This window comes from Pristiophorus japonicus, chromosome 5, assembly GCF_044704955.1.
Source record: "Pristiophorus japonicus isolate sPriJap1 chromosome 5, sPriJap1.hap1, whole genome shotgun sequence".
Classification (NCBI taxonomy): domain Eukaryota; kingdom Metazoa; phylum Chordata; class Chondrichthyes; family Pristiophoridae; genus Pristiophorus; species Pristiophorus japonicus.
In genome coordinates, this window is record NC_091981.1 from 268,242,343 (window position 1) to 268,269,232 (window position 26,890).

The window sequence follows — 26,890 nt, forward strand, 5'->3', positions numbered from 1 at the left end:
GAGAAGGTTCACTAGGTTGATTCCGGGGATGAGTGGGTTGACTTATGAGGAAAGGTTGAGTAGGTTGGGCCTCTACTCATTGGAATTCCGAAGAATGAGAGGTGATCTTATCGAAACGTATAAGATTATGAGGGGGCTTGACAAGGTGGATGCAGAGAGGATGTTTCCACTGGTGGGGGAGACTAGAACTAGAGGGCATGATCTTAGGATAAGGGGCCGCCCATTTAAAACTGAGATGAGGAGAAATTGCTTCTCTCAGAGCGTTGCGAATCTGTGGAATTCACTGCCTCAAGAGAGCTGTGGAAGCTGGGACATTGAATAAATTTAAGACAGTTTCTTAAACGATAAGGGGTTATGGGGAGCGGGCAGGGCAGTGGAGCTGAGTCCATGATCAAATCATGATTTTATTGAATGGCAAAGCAGGCTCGAGGGGCCTTATGGCCTACTCCTGCTCCTATTTCTTATGTTCTTATCTCAGGAATTACTGTAATTGATTTGATTACAAAGTGTTTGCATCTTATCATGAACTCAAAGAAAAATGAACAGGAATAAAGATTGCACATTTGATTTTTCCTCAACGAAATGAATGATTTTCAAATTTTATCTAAATTATTTAATGTATTCCACCTTGGAAGTATTTATTCTGAACAGTAGGAATGGAAATTTACAGTTTATTAGTCACAAAATCTTCTTCTGATAGGTAGACCTGCATAATGGGCAAATGTGTTTCTCTCCCTCGGAGAAGTCCTCAAAGGCTTTCAAACAAGTGTAGTGGAAGGTGTGTGAGCAGGACAACAGCACAGTTTGCCGCATAGGGCCACATTTCTCTCTTCTATCAGGCCCTTCAGCAGCAGCATGGCACATTGTGCTGATTAAGTGATCCAATGGAGTGATACAAATTGGACAATCAAATACCTCCCTTTGGATTGCCTGAGGAAAGTTAAAAGAACACACATTGAACATGAAAGAAAAAAGACTTGCATTTATGTAGCGTCTTTCACAACCACTGGACAACTCAAAGCGCTTTACAGCCAATGAAGTACTTTTGGAGTGTAGTCATTGTATATGAAAACGTGACAGCCAATTTGCGCACAGCAAGCTCCCACAAATAGCAATGTGATAATGACCAGATAATCTCTTTTTGTTATGTTCTTTGAGGGATAAATATTGGCTAGGACACTGCGGATAACTCCACTGCTCTTCTTCATAGGATCTTTTACATACACTTTAGAGAGCAGATGAGACCTCAGTTTAACATCTCATCCAAAAGATGGTGCCTCCAACAGAGCAGCACTCCCTCAGAACTGCACGCCTCGATTTTTCCTGCTCAAATCCCTGGAGTGGGACTTGAATCCACAATCTTCTGACTCAGAGGCGAGAATGCTACCCACTGAGCCACAGCTGACACTATCATAAATATGCTACTCTGCGTAAACTAGCAAGATGCAGAACTAGGTTGGTTAAGTCGGCTCAATATGGTTTCAGCCAAGGACACCAGCATTAAATTTATTCTTCCTAATCACCAAATAATGAATAGCCCATTTCTAACATTGTGCCAAGAGATTAATGGTAGCATTAATGTGATGCTCTTGCATTAAATGGGGCAACATCCCAAACCAAGTCAAGTTCCCACAGTAGTTTCTACTTGGTGAGTAGAATAAATGCAAGGGCCAATTTTCCTCCCTTCCTCAACTGGACAGTCCACAGGCAGAGCTCTACCAGAAGTGCTCTCTGTCTTGCATGACTTGAGGCCTTCTATGTTTTTGGGTTCAGGACATTAACCTCGGCCAGATGCTCCTTCAGTGCTGCCAGGAAATGGGGTTGGAAATCCACCATTGCTGCAGGCTTGCAGCAGCACCAATGGCTGCTGACTGATGGCAGGGGCTCCTGGCTGCAGTTCAAATACAGCAGTCAGAGGGCTTCCCGCTCTGAGGATGGCAGCAAGTTGCTGTAAGGAGAAGTTACTTACCTTTTTCCCAAGCTCATTTTCTTGCTATGTGAACCAATATGGACCTGGGAAAAACCTTTCCGGGAAAAAGGAACATTTTCCGTAATGATCCAGGTGGGCTCAGCAGAGTGTCTACGGCTCACTTCTTCAGATTGCCCCTCAAAATGGGCACCTGGCTGGTATTGGGGTAAATAAGACCGGAGGGCTGGTTTAAGCCCCACCCCATACACCTCATTTCTTGGAACATAACTGCTCTGCACTGCTCTGGGGATCCTCAGGAAATCTTTGGGTGACTTGGACGGTGAAACCCCAGCACAATGGTTGCTTGCCCATGTCCCCCTGATTTGTACCCCTGGACAGAGCACCTTTTAGCCACAAAAGAGAGGAAACCCCCCTCCAGAATTCTGAGGTATGTTCATGACCAGCATTAAAATATAATTTTACGCTACATTGATGCTGGAGAAGTACTCTCTATTCAGAATTATTAGCTGCTTCCGATGCTCCTTAATCTGAATAAAAGTGAAACATTTCACGTTACTGACCTTTAGCTGTATTTGCTCCCACTCCTCTTCAGATATGGTACAAACACATTGCCTCTGAAACTGCTGCAGCACTCGTCTGCTTATAGCCATTGACTGGTCAATTTCAAAAAAGAGTTCATCAATATTTATATCGCACGACCTGACCAACCTGTCATTAATCTCTTGCAGCTGTGGAAACAAAGTTTTGTTGAATAGTAGGCTAACAAAGAAAATGGAACTCGACAACTCGGATGCTCAAATGTGGTTTCTCAATTTATATTAATTTAAAATAATCAATGCTGGCTAACCTGCTACAAAACTCAGCCTGCAAACGTGAGCTCTGTGAGCTACAGAGAGTCCCTGTGCTATTTCAGACTGTCATTTATTATAATGCTGAATGCTAACAGTTGATACAAAAAAGTGATAACTGTTCTACCACCAGTCATCAAGATCACAAGATAGATTTGGTCGAAGACAACCTTTTGTCCTACTTGATCCTAGAATACTAACCCTCTTGTCTTCCCATTACAGCATCTAGCGGTTTCTTAAATAAGTCCCATGTCCTTGCCTCAACCACCCTCCTGGCAACACATACATCTTCAGTCAGATGTTCACAATTTAAAAAATACCAGCTCCATATGCAAGTTAAATGATGAATTTCAAGCTACATTTAATTCTGTAACAGTGCTAATTTAGTGTAAAAAAAAACATAAAAAGGTGTGTTTATATAGTGCCTCAGAAATGTCTCAAAGCATTTCATGTACAATTAATTTTCTTTGAAGCCCAGTGCCTGTTATTATGTAGGCAAATGCAGGTCTGTAAAGCCATTGAATACAAGATATAATTATTTTCAATCTTGGGAATATTTTACAGTACCTGTACTGGATTCCAGCTTGTGGTTCACCAGCAGGCTTTTAATGAATTGAAAATCTGAATAACATGAGATGTTCATTAATTGTAACTAACAACCATCCAAAACCATTGGCACCAATAATCAGAAATGTAGCCAACATTTCCATTACATAAATTATCACCACTATTGAGCTGTTTTTTTTACCCCCCTCTCCCAGTAAACTAGACCACAAACAGTGTAAGGTGACAATTTGTAAGTGATGTTACTTCCCATCATTGTATCATAATCCATATATGTTAAGAAGAACAGCAGAACACATGCATACTTGATTACCTTTAGGATTTACAAAGCTAGGCAACATCAAATGGAAACTGAGCTCAAAGGTGTGTGGTTAGCCAGGATTTGACACTTCCAGATCTTTTTTTAAGTTATTTAATCTGCTGCCAAAACCAAAATCCACAGAAAAAAAGCATCCCATTTATTATCACTTTAAATATAGGGGAAGCTAATTTAATTCCAAATTAAATCTTACAGGGCTTTTTTTTTTGCACAACACACTTTATAAATGAAACAGTGGAAGATTGGAAGGACATGACTCGACCAGATTTAGGACTCCCAGTGCAGAATTTTGTGTGATGAGCAAAAATGTGAAATTTGGATGTGAGGTCATTGCACCCTGCATGATTTTCTAGCCATTACATTTAAATTTGATCCCAAATGCTGCTTTAACCTCCTTTAAAGTTGTTATTACTGGTTTTAAAATGTACTGTACACTAAACATGCATAATCTGAAAACAGAATTAATACCAACATGTGGCATAAGAAAGAAGCTAAAAGGCAAGACCTCAAGCTTGTATTCGTTAAAAAAAATCACCCTTGGCAAACACTATGCCACAAAGGTAGAGAAAGTTTAAGCAATTAAATGTGTGGTTGGAAAAGTGAAGTAAGAAGGAGGGTTTCAAGTTTGTGGGGTCGTTGGCACCAGTTTTGAAACAAGAGGTGGCTGTATTGAAGATCAGGGGATGGACTTCACCTGAACTGAACGCAACATTCTGACACCAAGAATAGAGAGAGCTTTAGATGCAAGTTTAAATTTGTAAGCTGCAATTAAATCCAGAGCAGCAAGCTAGAGCAGACTGCTCCCTTCCTCGACCAAACTCTTGGCTCCTAGACCTGACCACAAGGTTTCCTGGAAAAAAGCTTCCTCAGCCAGCCCTTCTAGCAAGCTGGCAGGATTCGTGATTGCTATAAAAGATGATCAACTAGCTCCTCATCTTAGGCCTTCAAATGCATTTAATGAGCATTGGCTGAAGCATCAATCCTTCCTGCTGACATGCTTGCTGCAGCCTATTTCAATACTCATGTTCAGGCTCTAAACAGGAGATCCCCCAGCTGAAGAGTGAGCACTTACATAGAAACATAAGAACCGGTGGAGGCCATTTAGGCCCTCGATCCTGTTCTGCCATTCAATGAGATCATGGCTGATCTGTCACCTAACTCCATATACCTGTCTTTGGCCTGTATCCCTTAATACCATTGGTTAACAAAAATCTATCAATCTCAGATTTAAAACTAACAATTGATCTAGCATCAATTGCTGTTTGCGGAAGAGAGTTCCAAACTTCTACCACCCTTTGTGTGTAGAAGTGTTTCTTAATTTCATTCCTGAAAGGTCTGGCTCTAATTTTTAGACTATGCCCCGTAGTCCTAGGCTTCCCAACCAGCGGAAATAGTTTCTCTCTATCTACCCTATCTGTTTCCCTTAATATCTTAAAAACTTCCATCAAATCACCTCTTAACCTTCTAAACTCAAGAGAATACAACCCTAATTTGTATAATCTCTCCTCATAATTTAACCATTGGAGTCCAGTATAATTCTGGTAAACTAACGCTGCATTCCCTCCAAGGCCAATCTATCCTTCGTAAGATGTAGTGCCCAGAACTGCTGGTATGTTTGGTCTAACTAGGGCTTTGTACAGTGTGACGTCTGAAATCTTGAAATCTCGGGACCGAGACCGTTCCGGATACTTCCGGATTTCGAAACGTCTTTGCCTGCGCCGAGGGAGGTAGGTAGGGGAGGGGAGGGGGTCGGTCAGGCCATCAGAGGTCGGAAGGATCAGTCGGGGGGCGGGGGGAGGGTCGGTCAGGTCGGAGGGGTCGGTTGGGGCATCAGAGGTCGGGGAGGGGGAGGGGGTCATTCGGGCCATCAGAGGTCGGGGGGGGTGGGTCAGTCGGGCCGCTGGAGGTCGGGGGGGGTTGGTCGGGCCACCGGAGGGGGGGGTCGGGCCACTGGAGGCCGGGGGGGTCGGTTGGGCCGAGGCCGGGGGGATGGGCGGCTGGAGGTCGGGCGGTCGGAAGCCGGGGGAGATCGGGAAGCCGGAGTTGGGGGAGGTCGGGGGTCCGGAGTTGGGGGAGGTCGGGCAGCCGGAGTTGGGGGAGGTCGGGCGGCCAGTCTTGGGGGAGTTCGGGGGTCCGGAGTTGGGGGAGTTCGGGTGGCCGGAATTGGGGGAGGTCGGGGATCCGGAGTTGGGTTTGGGGTTGGGGAGCCGGAGTTGGGGGAGGTCCGGCGGCCGGAGTTGAGGGAGTTTGGGTGGCCGGAATTGGGGGAGTTTGGGTGGCCGGAATTGGGGGAGGTCGGGTGGCCGGAATTGGGGGAGGTCGGGTGGCGGAATTGGGGGAGGTCGGGTGGCGGAATTGGGGGAGGTTGGGTGGCGGAATTGGGGGAGGTTGGGTGGCGGAATTGGGGGAGGTCGGGCGGCCGGAATTGGGGGAGGTCGGGCGGCCGGAATTGGGGGAGGTCGGGCGGCCGGAATTGGGGGAGGTCGGGCGGTCGGAATTGGGGGAGGTCGGGCGGCCGGAATTGGGGGAGGTCGGGCGGCCGGAATTGGGGGAGGTCGGGCGGCCGGAATTGGGGGAGGTCGGGCGGCCGGAATTGGGGGAGGTCGGGCGGCCGGAATTGGGGGAGGTCGGGCGGCCGGAATTGGGGGAGGTCGGGCGGCCGGAATTGGGGGAGGTCGGGCGGCCGGAATTGGGGGAGGTCGGGCGGCCGGAATTGGGGGAGGTCGGGCGGCCGGAATTGGGGGAGGTCGGGCGGCCGGAATTGGGGGAGGTCGGGCGGCCGGAATTGGGGGAGGTCGGGCGGCCGGAATTGGGGGAGGTCGGGCGGCGGAAGCGGGGAGTCCGGATTTCGGAACATTTTCCAGTTTCTGGACAACCCCGCCATGGATCAGCTCGGTGTCCTGATTCCGGAATTCTGGATTTTGGACATCGCACCTGCATAGCTGTAGCATAACTGCTATCCTTTTGTATTCTAGTCCTCTAGATATACAGGCCAGCATTCCATTAGCCTTTTTGATTATTTTCTGTATCTGTTCATGACATTTTAATGATCTATGTACCTGGACCCTCAAGTCTCTTTGGATCTCTGTTTTTAGCTTTTCACCATTTAGAAAGTACCCTGTTCTATCCTTTTTAGGTCCAAAGTGGATAACCTCACATTTGCCTACACTGAAATCCATTTTCCACAGTTTTGCCCATTCACTTAATTTGTCGATATCCCTTTGTAATTTTATGCTTTCATCTACACTGCCTACAATGCCGCCTATCTTTGTGTTATCAGCAAATTTGGATATATGACTTTCAATGCCATCATCTAATTCATTAATAAATACTGTAACTATTGAGGCCCCAACACAGATCCCAACGGGACACCACTAGTCAAATCCTGAAAATTAGAGTACCTACCCATTAACCCCAATCTCTGTCTCCTGCCTCTCAGCCAATTTCCGAACCAGATCAATAATTTGCCTTCAATTTCATGGACTTCCACCTTAGTTAACAGTCTCTTATGTGGGACTTTATCATGTGCTATCCATAGACACTCCCCTGTCCACTACTTTAGTCACCTCCTCAAAAGATTCAATCAGATGTGCCACTTGTGTTGAAATGTACTAATCTCATAGGATCCTGACCTTCTGTACCCTTGATAAATAGGTGGTTGGATAGTCATCTGGCGAAGATAGGAAAATAAATACTCCTTTCAACTCCAGCAACACACTCCCTCTCCAGGGAGGACAGAGAGTTGGAGCCCAAAATCACTCAATGAAATGTAACCCCTTCCCTATGAATTGCCCCTTCCATGACTAGCCAATATCCATGACGGCCCAATTTCCAGACGGCCTAACCTACAGCAATGCAAGTTTCAACATTATCCACAGAAGACCAGGTCCTACAAGTGCCAAGAACAATGCACATTGGAACAGCAGCAAACCACAGCCTAGCCTCCAACCAGTGACACCTGCAATGGTTCATCCAGACCCAAGAGAAGAAATGCAAAGACTGTCAAGACCACCAATCCAGCATGCAGTGTTCTGGAGCTCTGCAAAAAACTGCCAGGTGGAAGCTAAGATAAAGGAACAGTATACCTGGTGTTTTTTTTTTATTCATTCCTGGGATATGGGCATCACTGACAAGGCCAGCATTTATTGCTCATCCCTAATTGCCCTTGAGAAGGTGGTGATGAGCCGCCCTCTTAAACCGCTGCAGTCTGTGTGGTGAAGGTACTCCCGCAGTGCTGCTAGGGAGGGAGCTCTAGGATTTTGATCCAGCGACAATGAAGGAACAGCAATATATTTCCAAGTCAGGATGGTGTGTGACTTGGAGGGGAACTTGCAGGTAATGGTGTTCCCATGTGCCTGCTGCCCTTGTCCTTCCAGATGGTAGAGGTTGTGAGTTTGGGAGATGCTGTCGAAGAAGCCTTGGTGAGTTGCTGCAGTGTATCTTGTAGATGGTACACACTGCAATCACGGTAGAGGGAGTGAATGTTTAAAGTGGTGGATGGGGTGCCAATCAAGCTGGCTGCTTTGTCCTGGATGGTGTTGAGTGTTGCCCAAGCTGCACTCATCCAGGCAAGTGGAGAGTATTCCATCACATTCCTGACTTGTGCCTTGTATATAGTGGAAAGGTTTTGGGGTGTCAGGAGGTGAGACACTCGCCGCAGAACACCCAGCTTCTGACTCGCTCTTGTTGCCACAGTATTTATGTGGCTGGTCAATGGTGACCCCCAGGATATTGATGGTGGAGGATTCAGGGATGGTAATGCCGCTAAATGTCAAGGGGTGGTGGTTAGACTCTCGCTTGTTGGAGATAGTCATTGTCTGCCACTTGTGTGGCACGAATGTTACTTACCACTTATCAGCCCAAGCCTGAATGTCGTCCAGGTCTTGCTACATGCGGGCATGAACTGCTTCATTATCTGAGGAGTTGTCAATGGAACTGAATACTGCAATCATCAGCGAACATCCCCACTTCTGACCTTATGATGGCGGGAAGGTAATTGATGATGCAGCCTAGGACCCTGCCCTGAGGAACACCTGCAGCGATGTCCTGGGGCTGAGATGGTTGACCTCCAAAAACCACAACAATCTTCCTTTGTGCTAAATATGACTCCAGCTACCATAGAATCATAGAAATTTACAGCACGGAAGTTCTGGAAGAGCTTGTTTCAGTTTGAGGTTTTGGACTACTCTACTTGGATTCAGCATCACTAACCTCTCCCTTAAGTGATCTCAACACAACAACTTGTGTTTATATAGCACCTTTAACGTAGTTAAATGTCCCAAGGCGCTTCACAGGAGTATTATGCGATAAAAATTTGACACCGAGCCGCATAAGTAGAAATTAATGCAGGTCTTGGTCAAAGAGGTATGTTTTAAGGAGCGTCTTGAAGGAGGAAAGAAAGGTAGAGAGGCGGAGGGGTTTAGGCAGGGAGTTCCAGAGCTTGGGACCTAGGCAACAGAAGGCATGGCCACCAATGATTGATTGATTATAATCAGAGATGCTCAAAAGGGCAGAATTAGAGGAGCACAGACATCTCGGTGGGGGGGAGGGGGGGTTGTGGGGCTGGAGGAGATTACAGAGATAGGGAGAGGCGAGGCCATGGAAAGATTTTTAAACAAGGATGAGAATTTTGAAATCGAGGCATTGCTTAACCGGAAGCCAATGTAGGTCAGCGAGCATGGGTGATGGGTGAGCGGGACTTGGTGCGCATTAGGACTTGGGCAGCCGAGTTTTGGATCACCCCTAGCTTACATAGGGTAGAATGTAGGAGACCAGCCAGGAGTGCGTTGAAATAGTCAAGTCTAGAGGTAACAAAGGCATGGATGAGGGTTTCAGCAGCAGATGAGCTGAGGCAAGGGCGGAGACGGGCAATGTTATGGAGGTGGAAATAGGCGGTCTTAGTTGTGCTGTGGATACGTGGTCAAAAGCTCATTTCAGGGTCAAATATGACATCAAGGTTGCGAACAGTCTGGTTCAGCCTCAGACAGGAGTTGAGGAGCGGGCTGGAGTCAGTGGCTAGGGAACAGAGTTTCTGGCAGGGACCGAAAACAATGGCTTTGATCTTTCCATTATTCAATTGAAGAAAATTTCTGCTCACCCTGAACTGGATGTCGGACCAGCAGACTGACAATTTAGAGACCGTGGAGGGGTCAAGAGAAGTGGTGGTGAGGTGGAGCTGTCCCTGTCACCTATGAACTGGACCGTGCATTTACGTGTCCAATCTCTAAGGAGAGAAAAATAACAGATCAGGGGTTTGACAGAGTCCTCTGGCTTAAGACTCACTGTTGTATCTGCAAAACTACTGATGCCTCTTTACCCAGTCAAACCTCATCGATTATCATACAATAATAATTCATCTGGACCTTTACCCCCTCAAACAGTGCGCTGTTCCCAACGTATGCACATCATACTCATTGCCCTAGTATATCAAGGTATGCCTCTAAATGGTCGGGAGATCGCTGAGGCAGGCCTATAAAGGCCCAACGCAGGGGCAGTTCGGGGAGTTCGTGGTTGAGGAGAGGTCGGAGATCGCTGAGGCAGGCCTATAAAGGCCCAACGCAGGGGCAGTTCGGGGAGTTCGTGGTTGAGGAGAGGTCGGAGATCGCTGAGGCAGGCCTATAAAGGCCCAACGCAGGGGCAGTTCGGGGAGTTCGTGGTTGAGGAGAGGTCGGAGATCGCTGAGGCAGGCCTATAAAGGCCCAGCTGGTGCAGCTGCAGCAGGGAGGCAAAAAAGAAGTAGAAAGAAATCGAAAGGTGACGTCACAGCCAAGGGGGTAAGTGATTGGCTGATGATTGAGAAGTAGCTTTTCTTTTTTTTTCTTTATTAGTAAGTAACCTTTTAACATTGTTGCTGCCCAATTAGGTTCATCTAAGGGTTAAGTAATGGCAGGACAGCTCGGACATGTGTTATGCTCCTCCTGTACTATGTGGGAACTCAGGGACGCTTCCGGTGTCCCTGACGACTACGTGTGCGGGAAGTGTATCCGCCTGCAGATCCTGACGGACCGCATTGCGACACTGGAGCTGTGGGTGGATTCACTCTGGAGCATCCATGATGCTGAGAATGATGTGACTAGCACGTTTAGTGAATTGGTCTTACCGTAGGTAAAAGATACACAGCCAGATAGTGAATTGAAGACCAACAGGAAGAGCAGTGCAAGGAAGGTAGTGCAGGCGTCCCCTGCGGTCATCCCCCCGCAAAACAGATACACTGCTTTGAGCACTGTTGAGGGGGATGACTCATCAGGGGAGAGCAGCAGTAGCCAAGATCATGGCACCGTGGCTGGCTCTGCTGCACAGGAGGGCAGGAAAAAGAGTGGGAGAGCGATAGTGATAGGGGATTCAATTATAAGGGGAATAGACATGCGTTTCTGCGGCCGCAACCGAGACTCCAGGATGGTATGTTGCCTCCCTGGTGCAAGGGTCAAGGATGTCTCGGAGTGGGTGCAGGACATTCTGAAAAGGGAGGGTGAACAGCCAGTTGTCGTGGTGTATATAGGTACCAACGATATAGGTAAAAAACGGGATGAAGTCCTACGAGATGAATTTAGGGAGCTAGGAGTTAAATTAAAAAGTAATTCCTCGAAAGTGATAATCTCAGGATTGCTACCAGTGCCACGTGCTAGTCAGAGTAGGAACCGCAGGATAGCTCAGATGAATATGTGGCTTGAGGAGTGGTGCAGAAGGGAGGGATTCAAATTCCTGGGGCATTGGAACCAGTTCTTGGGGAGGTGGGAACAGTACAAACTGGACGGTCTGCACCTGGGCAGGACCAGAACCAATTTCCCAGGGGGAGTGTTTGCTAGTGCTGTTGGGGAGGAGTTAAACTAATATGGCAGGGGGATGGGAACCTATGCAGGGAGACAGAGGGAAATAAAATAGAGTCAGAAGCAAAAGATAGAAAGGAGAATAGTAAAATTGGAGGGCAGAGAAACCCAAGGCAAAAAACAAAAAGGGCCACATTACAGCCAAATTCTAAAGGGGCAAATTGTGTTAAAAAGACAAGCCTGAAGACTCTGTGCCTCAATGCGAGGAGTATTCGGAATAAGGTGGATGAATTAACTGCGCAGAAAGCAGTTAACGGATACGATGTGATTGGTATCACGGAGACATGGCTCCAGGGTGACCAAGGCTGGGAACTCAACATCCAAGGATATTCAGCATTTAGGAAGGATAGACAGAAAGGAAAAGGAGGCGTGGTGGCGTTGCTGGTTAAAGAGGAAATTAATGCAATTGTAAGGAAGGACATAAAACGCGAGTGGGAGTTGTGTACAGACCACCAAACAATAGTAGTGAGGTTGGGGACAGCATCAAACAAGAAATAAGGGATGTGTGCAATAAAGGTACAGCAGTAATCATGGGCGACTTTAATCTACATATTGATTGGTAGCAATGCGGTGGAGGAGGATTTCCTGGAGTGTATTAGGGTTGGTTTTCGAGACCAATATGTCGAGGAACCAACCAGAGAGCTGGCCATCCTCGACTGGGTGATGTGTAATGAGAAGGGACTAATTAGCAATCTTGTTGTGCGTGGCCCCTTGGAGAAGAGTGACCATAATATGGTAGAATTCTTTATTAAGATGGAGAGTGACAAAGTTAATTCGGAAATTAGGGTCCTGAACGTAAGGAAAGGTAACTTCGACGGTATGAGGCGTGAAGTGGCTAGAATAGACTGGCAAAGGATACTTAAAGGGTTGACAGTGGATAAGCAATGGGAAACATTTAAAGATCACATGGATGAACTTCAGCAATTGTACATCCCTGTCTGGAGTAAAAATAAAACTGGGAAGGTGGCTCAACCATGGCTAACAAGGGAAATTAAAGATTGTGTTAAAGCCAAGGAAATGCATATAAATTGGCTAGAAAAAGCAACAAACCTGAGGACTGGGAGAAATTTAGAATTCAGCAGAGGAGGACTAAGGGTTTAATTAAGAGGGGGAAAATAGAGTACGAGAGGAAGCTGGCAGGGAACATAAAAACTGACTGCAAGAGCTTCTACAAATGTGTGAAGAGAAAAAGATTAGTGAAGACAAACGTAGGTCCCTTGCAGTCAGATTCAGGTGAATTTATAATGGGGACAAAGAAATGGCAGACCAATTGAACCAATACTTCGATTCTGTCTCCACGAAGGAAGACACAAATAACCTTCTGGATGTACTAGGGGACAGTGGGTCTAGTGAGAAGGAGAAACTGAAGGATATCCTTATTGGGCGGGAAATTGTGTTAGGGAAATTGATGGGATTGAAGGCCGATAAATCCCCAGGGCCTGATAGTCTGCATCCCAGAGTACTTAAGGAGGTGGCCCTAGAAATAGTGGATGCATTGGTGATCATTTTCCAAAAGACTATCGACTCTGGATCAGTTCCTATGGACTGGAGGGTAGCTAATGTAACACCACTTTTTAAAAAAAGGAAGGAGAAAGAAAATGGGTAATTATAGACCAGTTAGCCTGACTTCAGTAGTGGGGAAAATGTTGTAATTAATCATTAAGGATGAAATAGCAGCGCGTTTGGAAAGCAGTGACAGGATCGGTCCAAGTCAGCATGGATTTATGAAAGGGAAATCATGCTTGACGAATCTTCTGGAATTTTTTGAGGATGTAACTAGCAGACTGGACAAGGGAGAACCTGTGGATGTGGTGTATTTGGACTTTCAAAAGGCTTTTGACAAGGTCCTGCACAAGAGATCGGTGTGCAAAATCAAAGCACATGGTATTGGGGGTAATGTACTGACGTGGATAGAGAACTGGTTGGCAGACAGGAAGCAGAGAGTTGGGATAAACAGATCTTTTTCAGAATGGCAGGCAGTGACTAGTGGAGTGCCGCAGGGCTCAGTGTTGGGACCCCAGCTCTTTACAATATACATTAACAATTTAGATAAAGGAATTGAGTGTAATATCTCCAAGTTTGCAGATGACACTAAACTGGGTGGCGGTGTGAGCTGTGAGGAGGACGCTAAGAGGCTGCAGGGTGACTTGGATGGGTTAGGTGAGTGGGAAAATGCATGGCAGATGCAGTATAATGTGGATAAATGTGAGGTTATCCATTTTGGGGGCAAAAACACGAAGGCAATATATTATCTGAATGCCGGCAGATTAGGAAAAGGGGAGGTGCAACGAGACCTAGGTGTCACTGAAAGTGGGCATGCAGGTACAGCAGGCAGTGAAGAAGACAAATGGTATGTTGGCCTTCATAGCTAGCGGATTTGAGTATAGGGGCAGGGAGGTCTTACTGCAGTTGTACAGGGCCTTAGTGAGGCCTCACCTGGAATATTGTGTTCAGTTTTGGTCTCCTAATCTGAGGAAGGACGTTCTTGCTTTTGAGGGAGTGCAGCAAAGGTTCACCAGACTGATTCCAGAGATGGCTGGACTGTCATATGAGGAGAGACTGGATCAACTGGGCCTTTATTGACTAGAGTTTAGAAGGATGAGAGGGGATCTCAGAAACGTATAAGATTTTGGACAGGTTAGATGCGGGAAGAATGTTCCCGATGTTGGGGAAGTCCAGAACCAGGGGACATAGGCTTAGGATAAGGGGTAGGCCATTTAGGACTGAGATGAGGAGAAACTTCTTCACTCAGAGAGTTGTTAACCTATGGAATTCCCTGCCGCAGAGAGTTGTTGATGCCAGTTCATTGGATATATTCAAGAGGGAGTAAGATATGGCCCTTACGGCTAAGGGGATCAAGGGGTATGGCGAGAAAGCAGGAAAGGAGCACTGAGGGAATGATCAACCATGATCTTATTGAATGGCGGTGCAGGCTCGAAGGGCCGAATGGCCTACTCCTGCACCTATTTTCTATGTTTCTATGCTATGGCAAGCTGCACAGTGACTTCATAAAATGTATGCACTTTTTAAGGCGACTGATCAATGTAGTGGAACCTTAGCTTCAAGATGCCTATAATATGTTAAATTATGTTCCTGATGGTCCCATGGTTATTATTGTACTTGCTCTGATCAGGCATGGTGGGGTTGCAGAGGGGGCATTAGCAGCCATATTTTGATATTTCTGAGGGGAGGAACAATGGTCACTTATGAGTGATTCAGGATGAAAGCAAAACACAGACGTGCAAGGTCCTTTGGCAGTAATTACACACAAGTTGGACATTGATGCTCTTCCTGTTGAAAGAAACTCCTTTGTTGTCCTCTGATGCCCTGATAGCTACATGCGTACCATCAATGATGCACAAGGGAAGCCAGCCACTGCTATAAATCCCAGAGCCCTCATATTCTAGCTGTTCATAGAATCATAGAAACATACAGCACGGATGTAGGCCATTCGGCTCACCGTGCCTGTGCTGGCTCTTTGAAAGAGCAGTCATGCTCAGTCCCACCCCCCTGCTTTTTGTCCATAATTCTGTAAGTTCTTCATCCTCAAGTACTTGTTATTACCAGTTTAAGTGTATCTAAGGGTTAAGACATGGCAGGAGAGCTCGGTCGGGTGTTATGCTCCTCCTGTACCATGTGGGAACTCAGGGACACTTCCGGTGTCCCTGACGACTACGTGTGCGGGAAGTGTATCCGCCTCCAGCTCCTGACGGTCCGCGTTACGGAATTGGAGCTGAGGGTGGATTTACTCTGGAGCATCCACGATGCTGAGAATGACGCGAGTATCACGTGTAGTGAGTTGGTCTTACCGCAGGGAAAGGGTCCACAGCCAGATAGGGAATGGAAGACCAGCAGGAAGAGTAGAGCAAGGAAGGTAGTGCAGGGGTCCCCTGCGGTCATCCCCCTGCAAAACAGATACACCGCTTTGGGTACTGTTGAGGGGAATGACTCATCAGGGGAGGGCAGCAGCAGCCAAGTTCATGGCACCGTGGCTGGCTCTGCTGCACAGGAGGGCAAGAAAAAGAGTGGGAGAGCGATAGTGATAGGGGATTCAATTGTGAGGGGAATAGATAGGCGTTTCTGCGGCCGCAACCGAGACTCCAGGATGGTATGTTGCCTCCCTGGTGCAAGGGTCAAGGATGTCTCGGAGCGGGTGCAGGACATTCTGAAATGGGAGGGAGAACAGCCAGTTGTTGTGGTGCACATTGGTACCAACGACATAGGCAAAAAAAGGGATGAGGTCCTACGAAACGAATTTAAGGAGCTAGGAGCTAAATTAAAAAGTAGGACCTCAAAAGTAGTAATCTCGGGATTGCTACCAGTGCCACGTGATAGTCAGAGTAGGAATCGCAGGATAGCGCAGATGAATACGTGGCTTGAGCAGTGGTGCAGCAGGGAGGGATTCAAATTCCTGGGGCATTGGGACCGGTTCTGGGGGAGGTGGGACCAGTACAAACCGGACGGTCTGCACCTGGGCAGGACTGAAACCAATGTCCTAGGGGGAGTGTTTGCTAGTGCTGTTGGGGAGGATTTAAACTAATATGGCAGGGGGATGGGAACCAATGCAGGGAGACAGAGGGAAACAAAAAGGAGCCAAAAGCAAAAGACAGAAAGGAGATGAGGAAAAGTGGAGGGCAGAGAAACCCAAGGCAAAGAACAAAAAGGGCCACTGTACAGCAAAATTCTAAAAGGACAAAGGGTGTTAATAAAACAAGCCTGAAGGCTTTGTGTCTTAATGCAAGGAGTATCCGCAATAAGGTGGATGAATTAATTGTGCAAATAGATGTTAACAAATATGATTTGATTGGGATTACGGAGACGTGGCTCCAAGATGATCAGGGCTGGGAACTCAACATTCAGGGGTATTCAACATTCAGGAAGGATAGAATAAAAGGAAAAGGAGGTGGGGTAGCATTGCTGGTTAAAGAGGAGATTAATGCAATAGTTAGGAAAGACATTAGCTTGGATGATGTGGAATCTATATGGGTAGAGCTGCAGAACACCAAAGGGCAAAAAACGTTAGTAGGAGTTGTGTACAGACCTCCAAACAGTAATAGGGATGTTGGGGAGGGCATCAAACAGGAAATTAGGGGTGCATGCAATAAAGGTGCAGCAGTTATAATGGGTGACTTTAATATGCACATAGATTGGGCTAGCCAAACTGGAAGCAATACGGTGGAGGAGGATTTCCTGGAGTGCATAAGGGATGGTTTTCTAGACCAATATGTTGAGGAACCAACTAGGGGGGAGGCCATCTTAGACTGGGTGTTGTGCAATGAGAGAGGATTAATTAGCAATCTCATTGTGCGAGGCCCCTTGGGGAAGAGTGACCATAATATGGTGGAATTCTGCATTAGGATGGAGAATGAAACAGTAATTTCAGAGACCATGGTCCAGAACTTAAAGAAGGGTAACTTTGAAGGTATGAGGCGTGAATTGGCTAGGATAGATTGGCGAATGATACTTAGGGGGTTGACTGTGGATGGGCAATGGCAGACATTTAGAGACCGCATGGATGAAGTACAACAATTGTACATTCCTGTCTGGCGTAAAAATAAAAAGGGGAAGGTGGCTCAACCGTGGCTATCTAGGGAAATCAGGGATAGTATTAAAGCCAAGGAAGTGGCATACAAATTGGCCAGAAATAGCAGCGAACCTGGGGACTGGGAGAAATTTAGAACTCAGCAGAGGAGGACAAAGGGTTTGATTAGGACAGGGAAAATGGAGTACGAGAAGAAGCTTGCAGGGAACATTAAGGCGGATTGCAAAAGTTTCTATAGGTATGTAAAGAGAAAAAGGTTGGTGAAGACAAACGTAGGTCCCCTGCAGTCAGAATCAGGGGAAGTCATAACTGGGAACAAAGAAATGGCGGATCAATTGAACAAGTACTTTGGTTCGGTATTCAAAAAGGAGGATACAAACAACCTTCCGGATATAAAAGGGGTCAGAGGGTCTAGTAAGGAAGAGGAACTGAGGGAAATCTTTATTAGTCGGGAAATTGTGTTGGGGAAATTGATGGGATTGAAGGCCGATAAATCCCCAGGGCCTGATGGACTGCATCCTAGAGTACTTAAGGAGGTGGCCTTGGAAATAGCGGATGCATTGACAGTCATTTTCCAACATTCCATTGACTCTGGATCAGTTCCTATGGAGTGGAGGGTAGCCAATGTAACCCCACTTTTTAAAAAAGGAGGGAGAGAGAAAACAGGGAATTATAGACCGGTCAGCCTGACCTCAGTAGTGGGTAAAGTGATGGAATCAATTATTAAGGATGTCATAGCAGTGCATCTGGAAAATGGTGACATGATAGGTCCAAGTCAGCATGGATTTGTGAAAGGGAAATCATGCTTGACAAATCTTCTGGAATTTTTTGAGGATGTTTCCAGTAAAGTGGACAAGGGAGAACCAGTTGATGTGGTATATTTGGACTTTCAGAAGGCTTTCGACAAGGTCCCACACAAGAGATTAATGTGCAAAGTTAAAGCACATGGGATTGGGGGTAGTGTGCTGACGTGGATTGAGAACTGGTTGTCAGACAGGAAGCAAAGAGTAGGAGTAAACGGGTACTTTTCAGAATGGCAGGCAGTGACTAGTGGAGTGCCGCAAGGTTCTGTGCTGGGGCCCCAGCTGTTTACATTGTACATTAATGATTTAGACGAGGGGATTAAATGCAGTATCTCCAAATTTGCGGATGATACTAAGTTGGGTGGCAGTGTGAGCTGCGAGGAGGATGCTATTAGGCTGCAGAGTGACTTGGATAGGTTAGGTGAGTGGGCAAATGCATGGCAGATGAAGTATAATGTGGATAAATGTGAGGTTATCCACTTTGGTGGTAAAAACAGAGAGACAGACTATTATCTGAATGGTGACAGATTAGGAAAAGGGAAGGTGCAACGAGACCTGGGTGTCATGGTACATCAGTCATTGAAGGTTGGCATGCAGGTACAGCAGGCGGTTAAGAAAGCAAATGGCATGTTGGCCTTCATAGCGAGGGGATTTGAATACAGGGGCAGGGAGGTGTTGCTACAGTTGTACAGGGCCTTGGTGAGGCCACACCTGGAGTATTGTGTACAGTTTTGGTCTCCTAACTTGAGGAAGGACATTCTTGCTATTGAGGGAGTGCAGCGAAGGTTCACCAGACTGATTCCCGGGATGGCGGGACTGACCTATCAAGAAAGATTGGATCAATTGGGATTGTATTCACTGGAGTTCAGAAGAATGAGAGGGGACCTCATAGAAACGTTTAAAATTCTGACGGGTTTAGACAGGTTAGATGCAGAAAGAATGTTCCCAATGTTGGGGAAGTCCAGAACCAGGGGTCACAGTCTGAGGATAAGGGGTAAGCCATTTAGGACCGAGATGAGGAGAAACTTCTTCACCCAGAGAGTGGTGAACCTGTGGAATTCTCTACCACAGAAAGTAGTTGAGGCCAATTCACTAAATATATTCAAAAGGGAGTTAGATGAAGTCCTTACTACTCGGGGGATCAAGGGTTATGGCGAGAAAGCAGGAAGGGGGTACTGAAGTTTCATGTTCAGCCATGAACTCATTGAATGGCGGTGCAGGCTAGAAGGGCTGAATGGCCTGCTCCTGCACCTATTTTCTATGTTTCTATGTTTCCTTTTAAAATGATTTATGGAATCAGCTTTCACCACCTTTTCAGGTAGAGCATTCCAGATCCTGACAACACTGGTGAAAAAATTCCTCCCCTCTAAATCTTTTGCCAATGATTTTAAATCCATGACCTCTGGTTAGTGACCCACTCGCCAAAGGGAACGTTGATGCCATTGGGAAAGTATAGTACTGATTGGATCTGGTTAGGAGGGATGTGCTTAATGCAGCTGTGCACTCTAAGCTGGGAGATGTGGATGATGTCTCCTGTAGCAGCCGGGAAGGAGCTTGAGGTGAAAAAGTTCAGGGCGTTGGTGACTTCTGCAACAACTAGAAAGGCAGGGCCCCTGCTCCTTCCAGCCTGACTGTTGAACATTGTTATGTATCTGTAAAGCATGCACTCCCACGTTCCGGCACCAGCGAGTGCATCCCCTGAAGTCCCAAGGGATCCCAGCATCCCTTGGGAGCACTGTATATAAGCTGGCCCCTAAGGCCTATTCCTCACTCTGGAGTGCCTTAATAAAGACTAAGGTCATTGTTACTTTAACCTCCCTGTGTGCAGTCTCAGCTGTGTTAGGAACACAATAACTGGTGACGAGTATACGAATCCAACGCAAAGATGCAGCAAACTGTGGGCATCCTGGAGAAGTTCTCAGAGGGTGAGGACTGGGAAACCTATGTCGAACGGCTAGACCAGTACTTTGTAGCCAACGAGCTGGACGGAGAAGGAAGTCCTCCTCACGGTCTGCGGGGCACCCACCCTACAGCCTCATAGAGAATCTTCTAGCTCCTGTGAAACCCACAGATAAGTCATATGAGGAGCTGTGTACACTGGTTCGGGAGCATCTTAACCCGAGGGAGAGCGTGCTGATGGCGAGGTATCGGTTCTACACGCGCCAGCGATCTGAAGGTCAGGAAGTGGCAAGCTACGTCGCCGAGCTAAGGCGACTTGCAGGACAATGTGAGTTTGATGGCTACCTGGAGCAAATGCTCAGAGATTTTTTGGACTGGGCATTGGCCATGAGAGCATCCTACGAAAACTTTTGACTGTAGAGACATCGACCCTCAGTAAGGCCATTGCGATAGTACAGGCGTTTATGTCCACCAGTGATAACAGCAAACAAATTTCTCAGCACACAAGTGCTAGCAATGTTCATAAATTAACTGGAACTGTGTTTGCGAGCAGAAATGTACAGGGCAGAAACCACGAGTCTGCAACTGCCAGCAGGCCTCAGGTGACCCAGATGACTCAAGAGTCCGCAACAAAGGATGAATGCAAGGCAATTCACACCTTGGGGTTGTGGAGGCTTCCATTCAGCCTATTCATGCCGCTTCAAAGGGTATGTTTGCAAGAGCAGTGGAACAATGGGGCACCTCCAACGAGCTTGCAGACGAGCTGTAAGCACTGCAAAATCTGCTAAACACCAAGTGACAGAGGAAGATCGGTCCATGGTGGACCAAAGCAATTTCGAGTCTCAGAGAGAGGAAGCAGATGCTGAAGTACACTGGGTGCACACATTTTCGACGAAATGTCCAGCTATAATGCTAAATGTAAAATTGAATGGCTTACCCGTAGCCATGGAACTGGACACTGGCGCTAGCCAATCCATCATGAGTAAAAAGATGTTTGAGAGACTGTGGTGCAACATGGCACTCAGACCAGCCCTGAGCCCCATCCATACGAAACTGAGAACGTACACCAAAGAGCTCATCACTGTCCTGGGCAGCGCCATGGTCAAGGTCACCTACGAGGGCACGGTGCACGAACTGCCACTCTGGATTGTCCCGGGTGATGACCCACACTGCTTGGAAGGAGCCGCTGGGAAAATTCCACTGGAACTGGGATGACACCCGAGCACTATCACATGTCGATGAGGCCTCATGTACCCAGGTTCTTAACAAATTTCCTTCCCTTTTTCAGCCAGGCATTGGAAACTTTTCCGGAGCAAAGGTGCGGATCCACTTGGTCCCAGAGGCACGACCCATTCACCACAAGGTGCGAGCGATACCTCACATGATGAGGGAGAGAGTGGAAATCGAGCTGGACAGGCTGCAACAGGAGGGCATCATCTCCCCAGTGGAATTCAACGAGTGGGCCAGCCCGATTGTTCCAGTACTCAAAAGTGATGGCACGATCAGGATTTGCGGCGATTATAAAGTAACTATTAATCGTTTCTCGCTACAGGACCAATACCCGCTACCTAAGGCAGATGACCTATTTGCGACGCTGGCAGGTGCAAGACGTTCACCAAGCTCGAACTGACTTCGGACCACATGACGCAGGAGCTGGAGGAGTCTTCTAAGGGCCTCACCTGCATGAACACCCACAAGGGACTATTCATCTACAACAGATGCTCGTTTGGAATTCGGTCAGCTGCAGCGATCTTCCAGAGAAACATGGAGAGCCTACTCATGTCGGTACCACGCACGATGGTTTTTCAGGATGACATATTGGTCACGGGTCGGGATGCCATCGAGCACCTACAAAATCTGGAGGAGGTCCTCCAGCGACTGGATCGCGTGGGGCTGCGGCTGAAAAGGTCGAAATGCTTCTTCATGGCAACAGAAGTGGAGTTTTTGGGGAGAAAGATCGCAGCGGACGGCATTCGGCCCATAGACGCCATCAGGAAAGCGCCCAGGCCACAGAACGTCACGGAGCTGCGGTCGTTCCTGGGATTCCTCAACTATTTTGGTAACTTCCTACCGGGGTTATGCACCCTTTTAGAGCTCCTACATGTGTTATTGCGTAAAGGTGAGAACTGGGTATGGGGGGGAAAAAAAACAAGTAATTGCTTTTGAGAAAGCCAGAAACATTTTATGCTCCAACAAGCTGCTTGTATTGTATAACCCATGTAAAAAACTTGTGATAGCATGTGATGCGTCGTCGTACGGAGTCGGGTGTGTATTACAACAAGCTAACATTGCGGGGATGTTGCAACCTGTCGCCAATGCCTCCAGGAGCTTGTCTAAGGCTGAGAGGGCCTACAGCATGATTGAGAAACAGGCATTAGCGTGTGTGTTCGGGGTAAAGAAAATGCATCAGTAGCTGTTTGGCCTGAAATTTGAGCTGGAAACCGATCACAAGCCCCATATATCCCTGTTCGCTGAAAACAAGGGGATAAATACTAATGCCTCAGCCCGCATACAAAGGTGGGCACTCCCGCTATCAGCGTATAACTGTACCATCCGCCACAGGCCAGGCACGGAGAACTGTGCGGATGCTCTCAGTCGGCTACCATTGCCCACCACAGGGGTGGAAATGGCGCAGCCTGCAAACTTGTTGATGGTGGCGCATCCCACAGACTTGTTGATGGTCATGGAAGCATTTGAAAATGATAAATCACCTGTCACGGCCCGCCAGATTAAGACTTGGACCAGCCAAGATCCTCTGCTGTCCCTAGTAAAAAACTGTGTACAGCATGGGAGCTGGGCCACCATCCCCGTTGAAATGCAAGAGCTAATCAAGCCGTTCCAGCGGCGAAAGGACGAGCTGTCCATTCAGGCAGACTGCCTGTTGTGTGGTAACCGCGTAGTGCTACCCAAAAAGGGCAGGGAGACGTTCATCTCGCATCTCCACAGCACACACCCGGGTATGTGTGCTGGAAGCAATACGGTGGAGGAGGATTTCCTGGAGTGCATAAGGGATGGTTTTCTAGACCAATATGTCGAGGAACCAACTCGGGGGGAGGCCATCTTAGACTGGGTGCTGTGTAATGAGAGAGGATTAATTAGTAATCTCGTTGTGCGAGGCCCCTTGGGGCAGCGTGACCATAATATGGTGGAATTCTACATTAGGATGGAGAATGAAACAGTTAATTCAGAGACCATCGTCCAGAACTTAAAGAAGGGTAACTTTGAAGGTATGAGGCGTGAATTGGCTAGGATAGATTGGCGAATGATACTTAAGGGGTTGACAGTGGATGGGTAATGGCAGACATTTAGAGACCGCATGGATGAACTACAACAATTGTACATCCCTGTCTGGCATAAAAATAAAAAAGGGAAGGTGGCTCAACCGTGGCTATCAAGGGAAATCAGGGATAGTATTAAAGCCAAGGAAGTGGCATACAAATTGGCCAGAAATAGCAGTGAACCTGGGGACTGGGAGAAATTTAGAACTCAGCAGAGGAGGACAAAGGGTTTGATTAGGGCAGAGAAAATGGAGTACGAGAGGAAGCTTGCAGGGAACATTAAGATGGATTGCAAAAGTTTCTATAGATATGTAAAGAGAAAAAGGTTAGTAAAGACAAACGTAGGTCCCCTGCAGTCAGAATCAGGGGAAGTCATAATGGGGAACAAAGAAATGGCAGACCAACTGAACAAGTACTTTGATTCGGTAGTCACTAAGGAGGATACAAACAACCTTCCGGATATAAAAGGGGCCAGAGCGTCTAGTAAGAAGGAGGAACTGAGGGAAATCCTTATTCGTCGGGAAATTGAGTTGGGGAAATTGATGGGATTGAAGGCCGATAAATCCCCAGGGCCTGATGGACTGCATCCCAGAGTACTTAAGGAGGTGGCCTTGGAAATAGCGGATGCATTGGCAGTCATTTTCCAACATTCCATAGACTCTGGATCAGTTCCTATGGAGTGGAGGGTAGCCAATGTAACCCCACTTTTTAAAAAAGGAGGGAGAGAAAACAGGGAATTATACACCGGTCAGCCTGACATCAGTAGTGCGTAAAATGATGGAATCAATTATAAAGGATGTCATAACAGTGCATTCGGAAAGAGGTGACATGATAGGTCCAAGGCAGCATGGATTTGTGAACGGGAAATCATGCTTGACAAATCTTCTGGAATTTTTTGAGAATGTTTCCAGTAGAGTGGACAAGGGAGAACCAGTTGATGTGGTATATTTGGACTTTCAGAAGGCTTTCGACAAGGTCCCACACAAGAGATTAATGTGCAAAGTTAAAGCACATGGGATTTGGGGTAGTGTTGACATGGATTGAGAACTGGTTGTCAGACAGGAAGCAAAGAGTAGGAGTAAATGGGTACTTTTCAGAATGGCAGGCAGTGACTAGTGGGGTACCGCAAGGTTCTGTGCTGGGGCCCCAGCTGTTTACATTGTACATTAATGATTTGGATGAGGGGATTAAATGTAGTATCTCCAAATTTGCGGATGAGACTAAGTTAGGTGGCAGTGTGAGCTGCGAGGAGGATGCTATGAGGCTGCAGAGTGACTTGGATAGGTTAGGCGAGTGGGCAAATGCATGGCAGATGAAGTATAATGTGCATAAATGTGAGGTTATCCACTTTGGTGGTAAAAACAGAGAGACAGACTATTATCTGAATGGTGACAGATTAGGAAAAGGGGAGGTGCAACGAGACCTGGGTGTCATGGTACATCAGTCATTGAAGGTTGGCATGCAGGTACAGTAGGCGGTTTAAAAAGCAAATGGCATGTTGGCCTTCATAGCGAGGGGATTTGAGTACAGGGGCAGGGAGGTATTGCTACAGTTGTACAGGGCCTTGGTGAGACCACACCTGGAGTATTGTGTACAGTTTTGGTCTCCTAACTTGAGGAAGGACATTCTTGCTATTGAGGGAGTGCAGCGAAGGTTCACCAGACTGATTCCCGGGATGGCGGGACTGACATATCAAGAAAGACTGGATGAACTGGGCTTGTATTCACTGGAGTTCAGAAGAATGAGAGGGGATCTCATAGAAATGTTTAAAATTCTGACGGGTTTAGACAGGTTTGATGCAGGAAGAATGTTCCCAATGTTGGGGAAGTCCAGAACCAGGGGTCACAGTCTAAGGTAAGCCATTTAGGACTGAGATGAGGAGAAACTTCTTCACGCAGAGAGTGGTGAACCTGTGGAATTCTCTGCCACAGAAAGTTGTTGAGGCCAATTCACTAAATATATTCAAAAAGGAGTTAGATATAGTCCTTACTACTAGGGGGATCAAGGGGTATGGTGAGAAAGCAGTAATGGGGTACTGAGGTTGCATGTTCAGCCATGAACTCATTGAATGGCGGTGCAGGCTCGAAGGGCCGAATGGCCTACTCCTGCACCTATTTTCTATGTTTCTATGCATAGTAATGATGAAACCGATAGCCAGATCCCACGTGTGGTGGCCCAGTATCGACTTTGACTTAGAGTCCTGTGTACGGCAATGCAGCGTGTTTGCTCAGTTGAGCAATGCGCCCAGAGAGGCACCACTAAGTTTGTGGTCCTGGCCCTCCAGACCATAGTCGAAGATCCATGTTGACTATGCGGGCCCGTTTCTCGGTAAAATGTTCCTGGTGGTGGTGGATGCTTTTTCAAAATGGATTGAATGTGAAATAATGTTGGGAAGCACCGCCACCGCCACCATTGAAAGTCTGAGGGCCATGTTTGCCACCCACGGCCTGCCTGACATACTGGTCAGTGACAACGGGCCATGTTTCATCAGTGCCGAATTTAAAGAATTCATGACCCGCAATGGGATCAAAAGTGCCACCTCTGCCCCATTTAAACCAGCCTCCAATGGGCAGGCAGAGCGGGCAGTACATACAATCAAACAGAGCCTTAAACGAGTCACAGTAGGCTCACTCCAAACCCGCCTGTCCCGAGTACTGCTCAGCTACCGCACGAGACCCCACTCGCTCACAGGGGTGCCCCTGGCTGAGCTACCCATGAAAAGGACACTTAAAACCAGACTCTCGCTGGTTCACCCCAACCTGCATGATCAGGTAGAGAGCAGGCAGCAGCAACAAAATGTAAACGATGGTCGTGCCACTGTGTCACGGGAAATTGATCTGAATGACGCTGTGTATGTGCTAAACTATGGACATGGTCCCAAGTGGATCGCGTGCACGGTGATAGCTCAAGAAGGGAGTAGGGTGTTTGTCGTCAATCTAGACAATGGATAAATTTGCAGAAAGCACCTGGACCAAACGAGGCTGCCATTAACAACCCACAGCAGACACCACCTTTTTTGAGCCCACAACACACACCCAAAGGATCAACGACATCATCCCGGACCAGGAAATCGAACCCGTCATGCCTAACAGCCCAGCAAGGCCAGGCTCACCCAGCAGCCCTGCAGGGCCAACAACACGCCAGCCCAGCGAGGGCACAGCCAACACACCAGAACAGACATTTGTACCGAGGCGGTCCACCAGGGAAAGAAAGGCTCCCGACTGCCTCACCTTGTAAATAGTTTTCACTTTGACTTTGGGGCAGCGGGGGGGGGGGGGGGGGGGGGGGAGGGAGAGAGTGATGATGTGTATCTGTAAAGCATGCACTCCCATGTTCCGCCACCAGGGAATGCATCCCCTGAAGTCCCAAGGGATCCCAGCATCCCTTGGGAGCACTGTATATAAGCCGGCCCCTAAGGCCTGTTCCTCACTCTGGAGTGTCTTAATAAAGACTGAGGTCACTGTTACTTTGAGGTCACTGTTACTTTAACCTCCCTGTGTGCAGTCTCATCTGTGTTCGGAACACAATAAACATTAGGAACAGGAATAGGTCATTCAGCGCCTTGGGCCTGCTACGCCATCCAATTACAAGAGCAAAATACTGCAGATGATGGAAACCTGAAATAAGAACAGAAAATGCTGGAAACACTCAGCCGGTCAGGCAACATCTGTGGAGAAACAGAGTTAACGTTTCAGGTTGATGACCTTTCAGAACTGGTCCAGGAAAGTGACTTTGGACTTAACATACCCAGTGAGTTGAGTAATGCCTTCTACTAGTAGCTTCCCTGTTGCGGGGAAGTTAGTAGATTGGCAGATGTTTGTAAATTTCCAGCTCCAGATCAGAAGAAACTGGCATGAAATGACTGCTTTTGACTTTAATAT

At 47.3% G+C, this 26,890-nt stretch overlaps 1 protein-coding gene across 8 annotated transcripts in view; it reads right to left on the reverse strand.

Moving 5' to 3' along the window:
- Positions 1-598: 598 nt before the first annotated feature.
- rnf32 (ring finger protein 32) overlaps positions 599-26,890 on the reverse strand; it is a 128,744-nt gene continuing 102,452 nt past the window's right edge. For 7 of the 8 annotated variants that reach the window (XM_070880101.1, XM_070880098.1, XM_070880102.1 and 4 more), the window contains 2 exons: positions 2,491-2,658; positions 599-930 (listed from right to left, as the gene is read on the reverse strand). In XM_070880101.1, the coding sequence (XP_070736202.1) occupies positions 679-930; positions 2,491-2,658 (420 nt within the window). In that variant the 3' untranslated portion in view covers positions 599-678. Of the gene's footprint in view, positions 931-2,490; positions 2,659-9,758; positions 9,885-26,890 lie in introns of those variants that run through there. The other variant, XR_011593272.1, reaches the window with a different exon arrangement.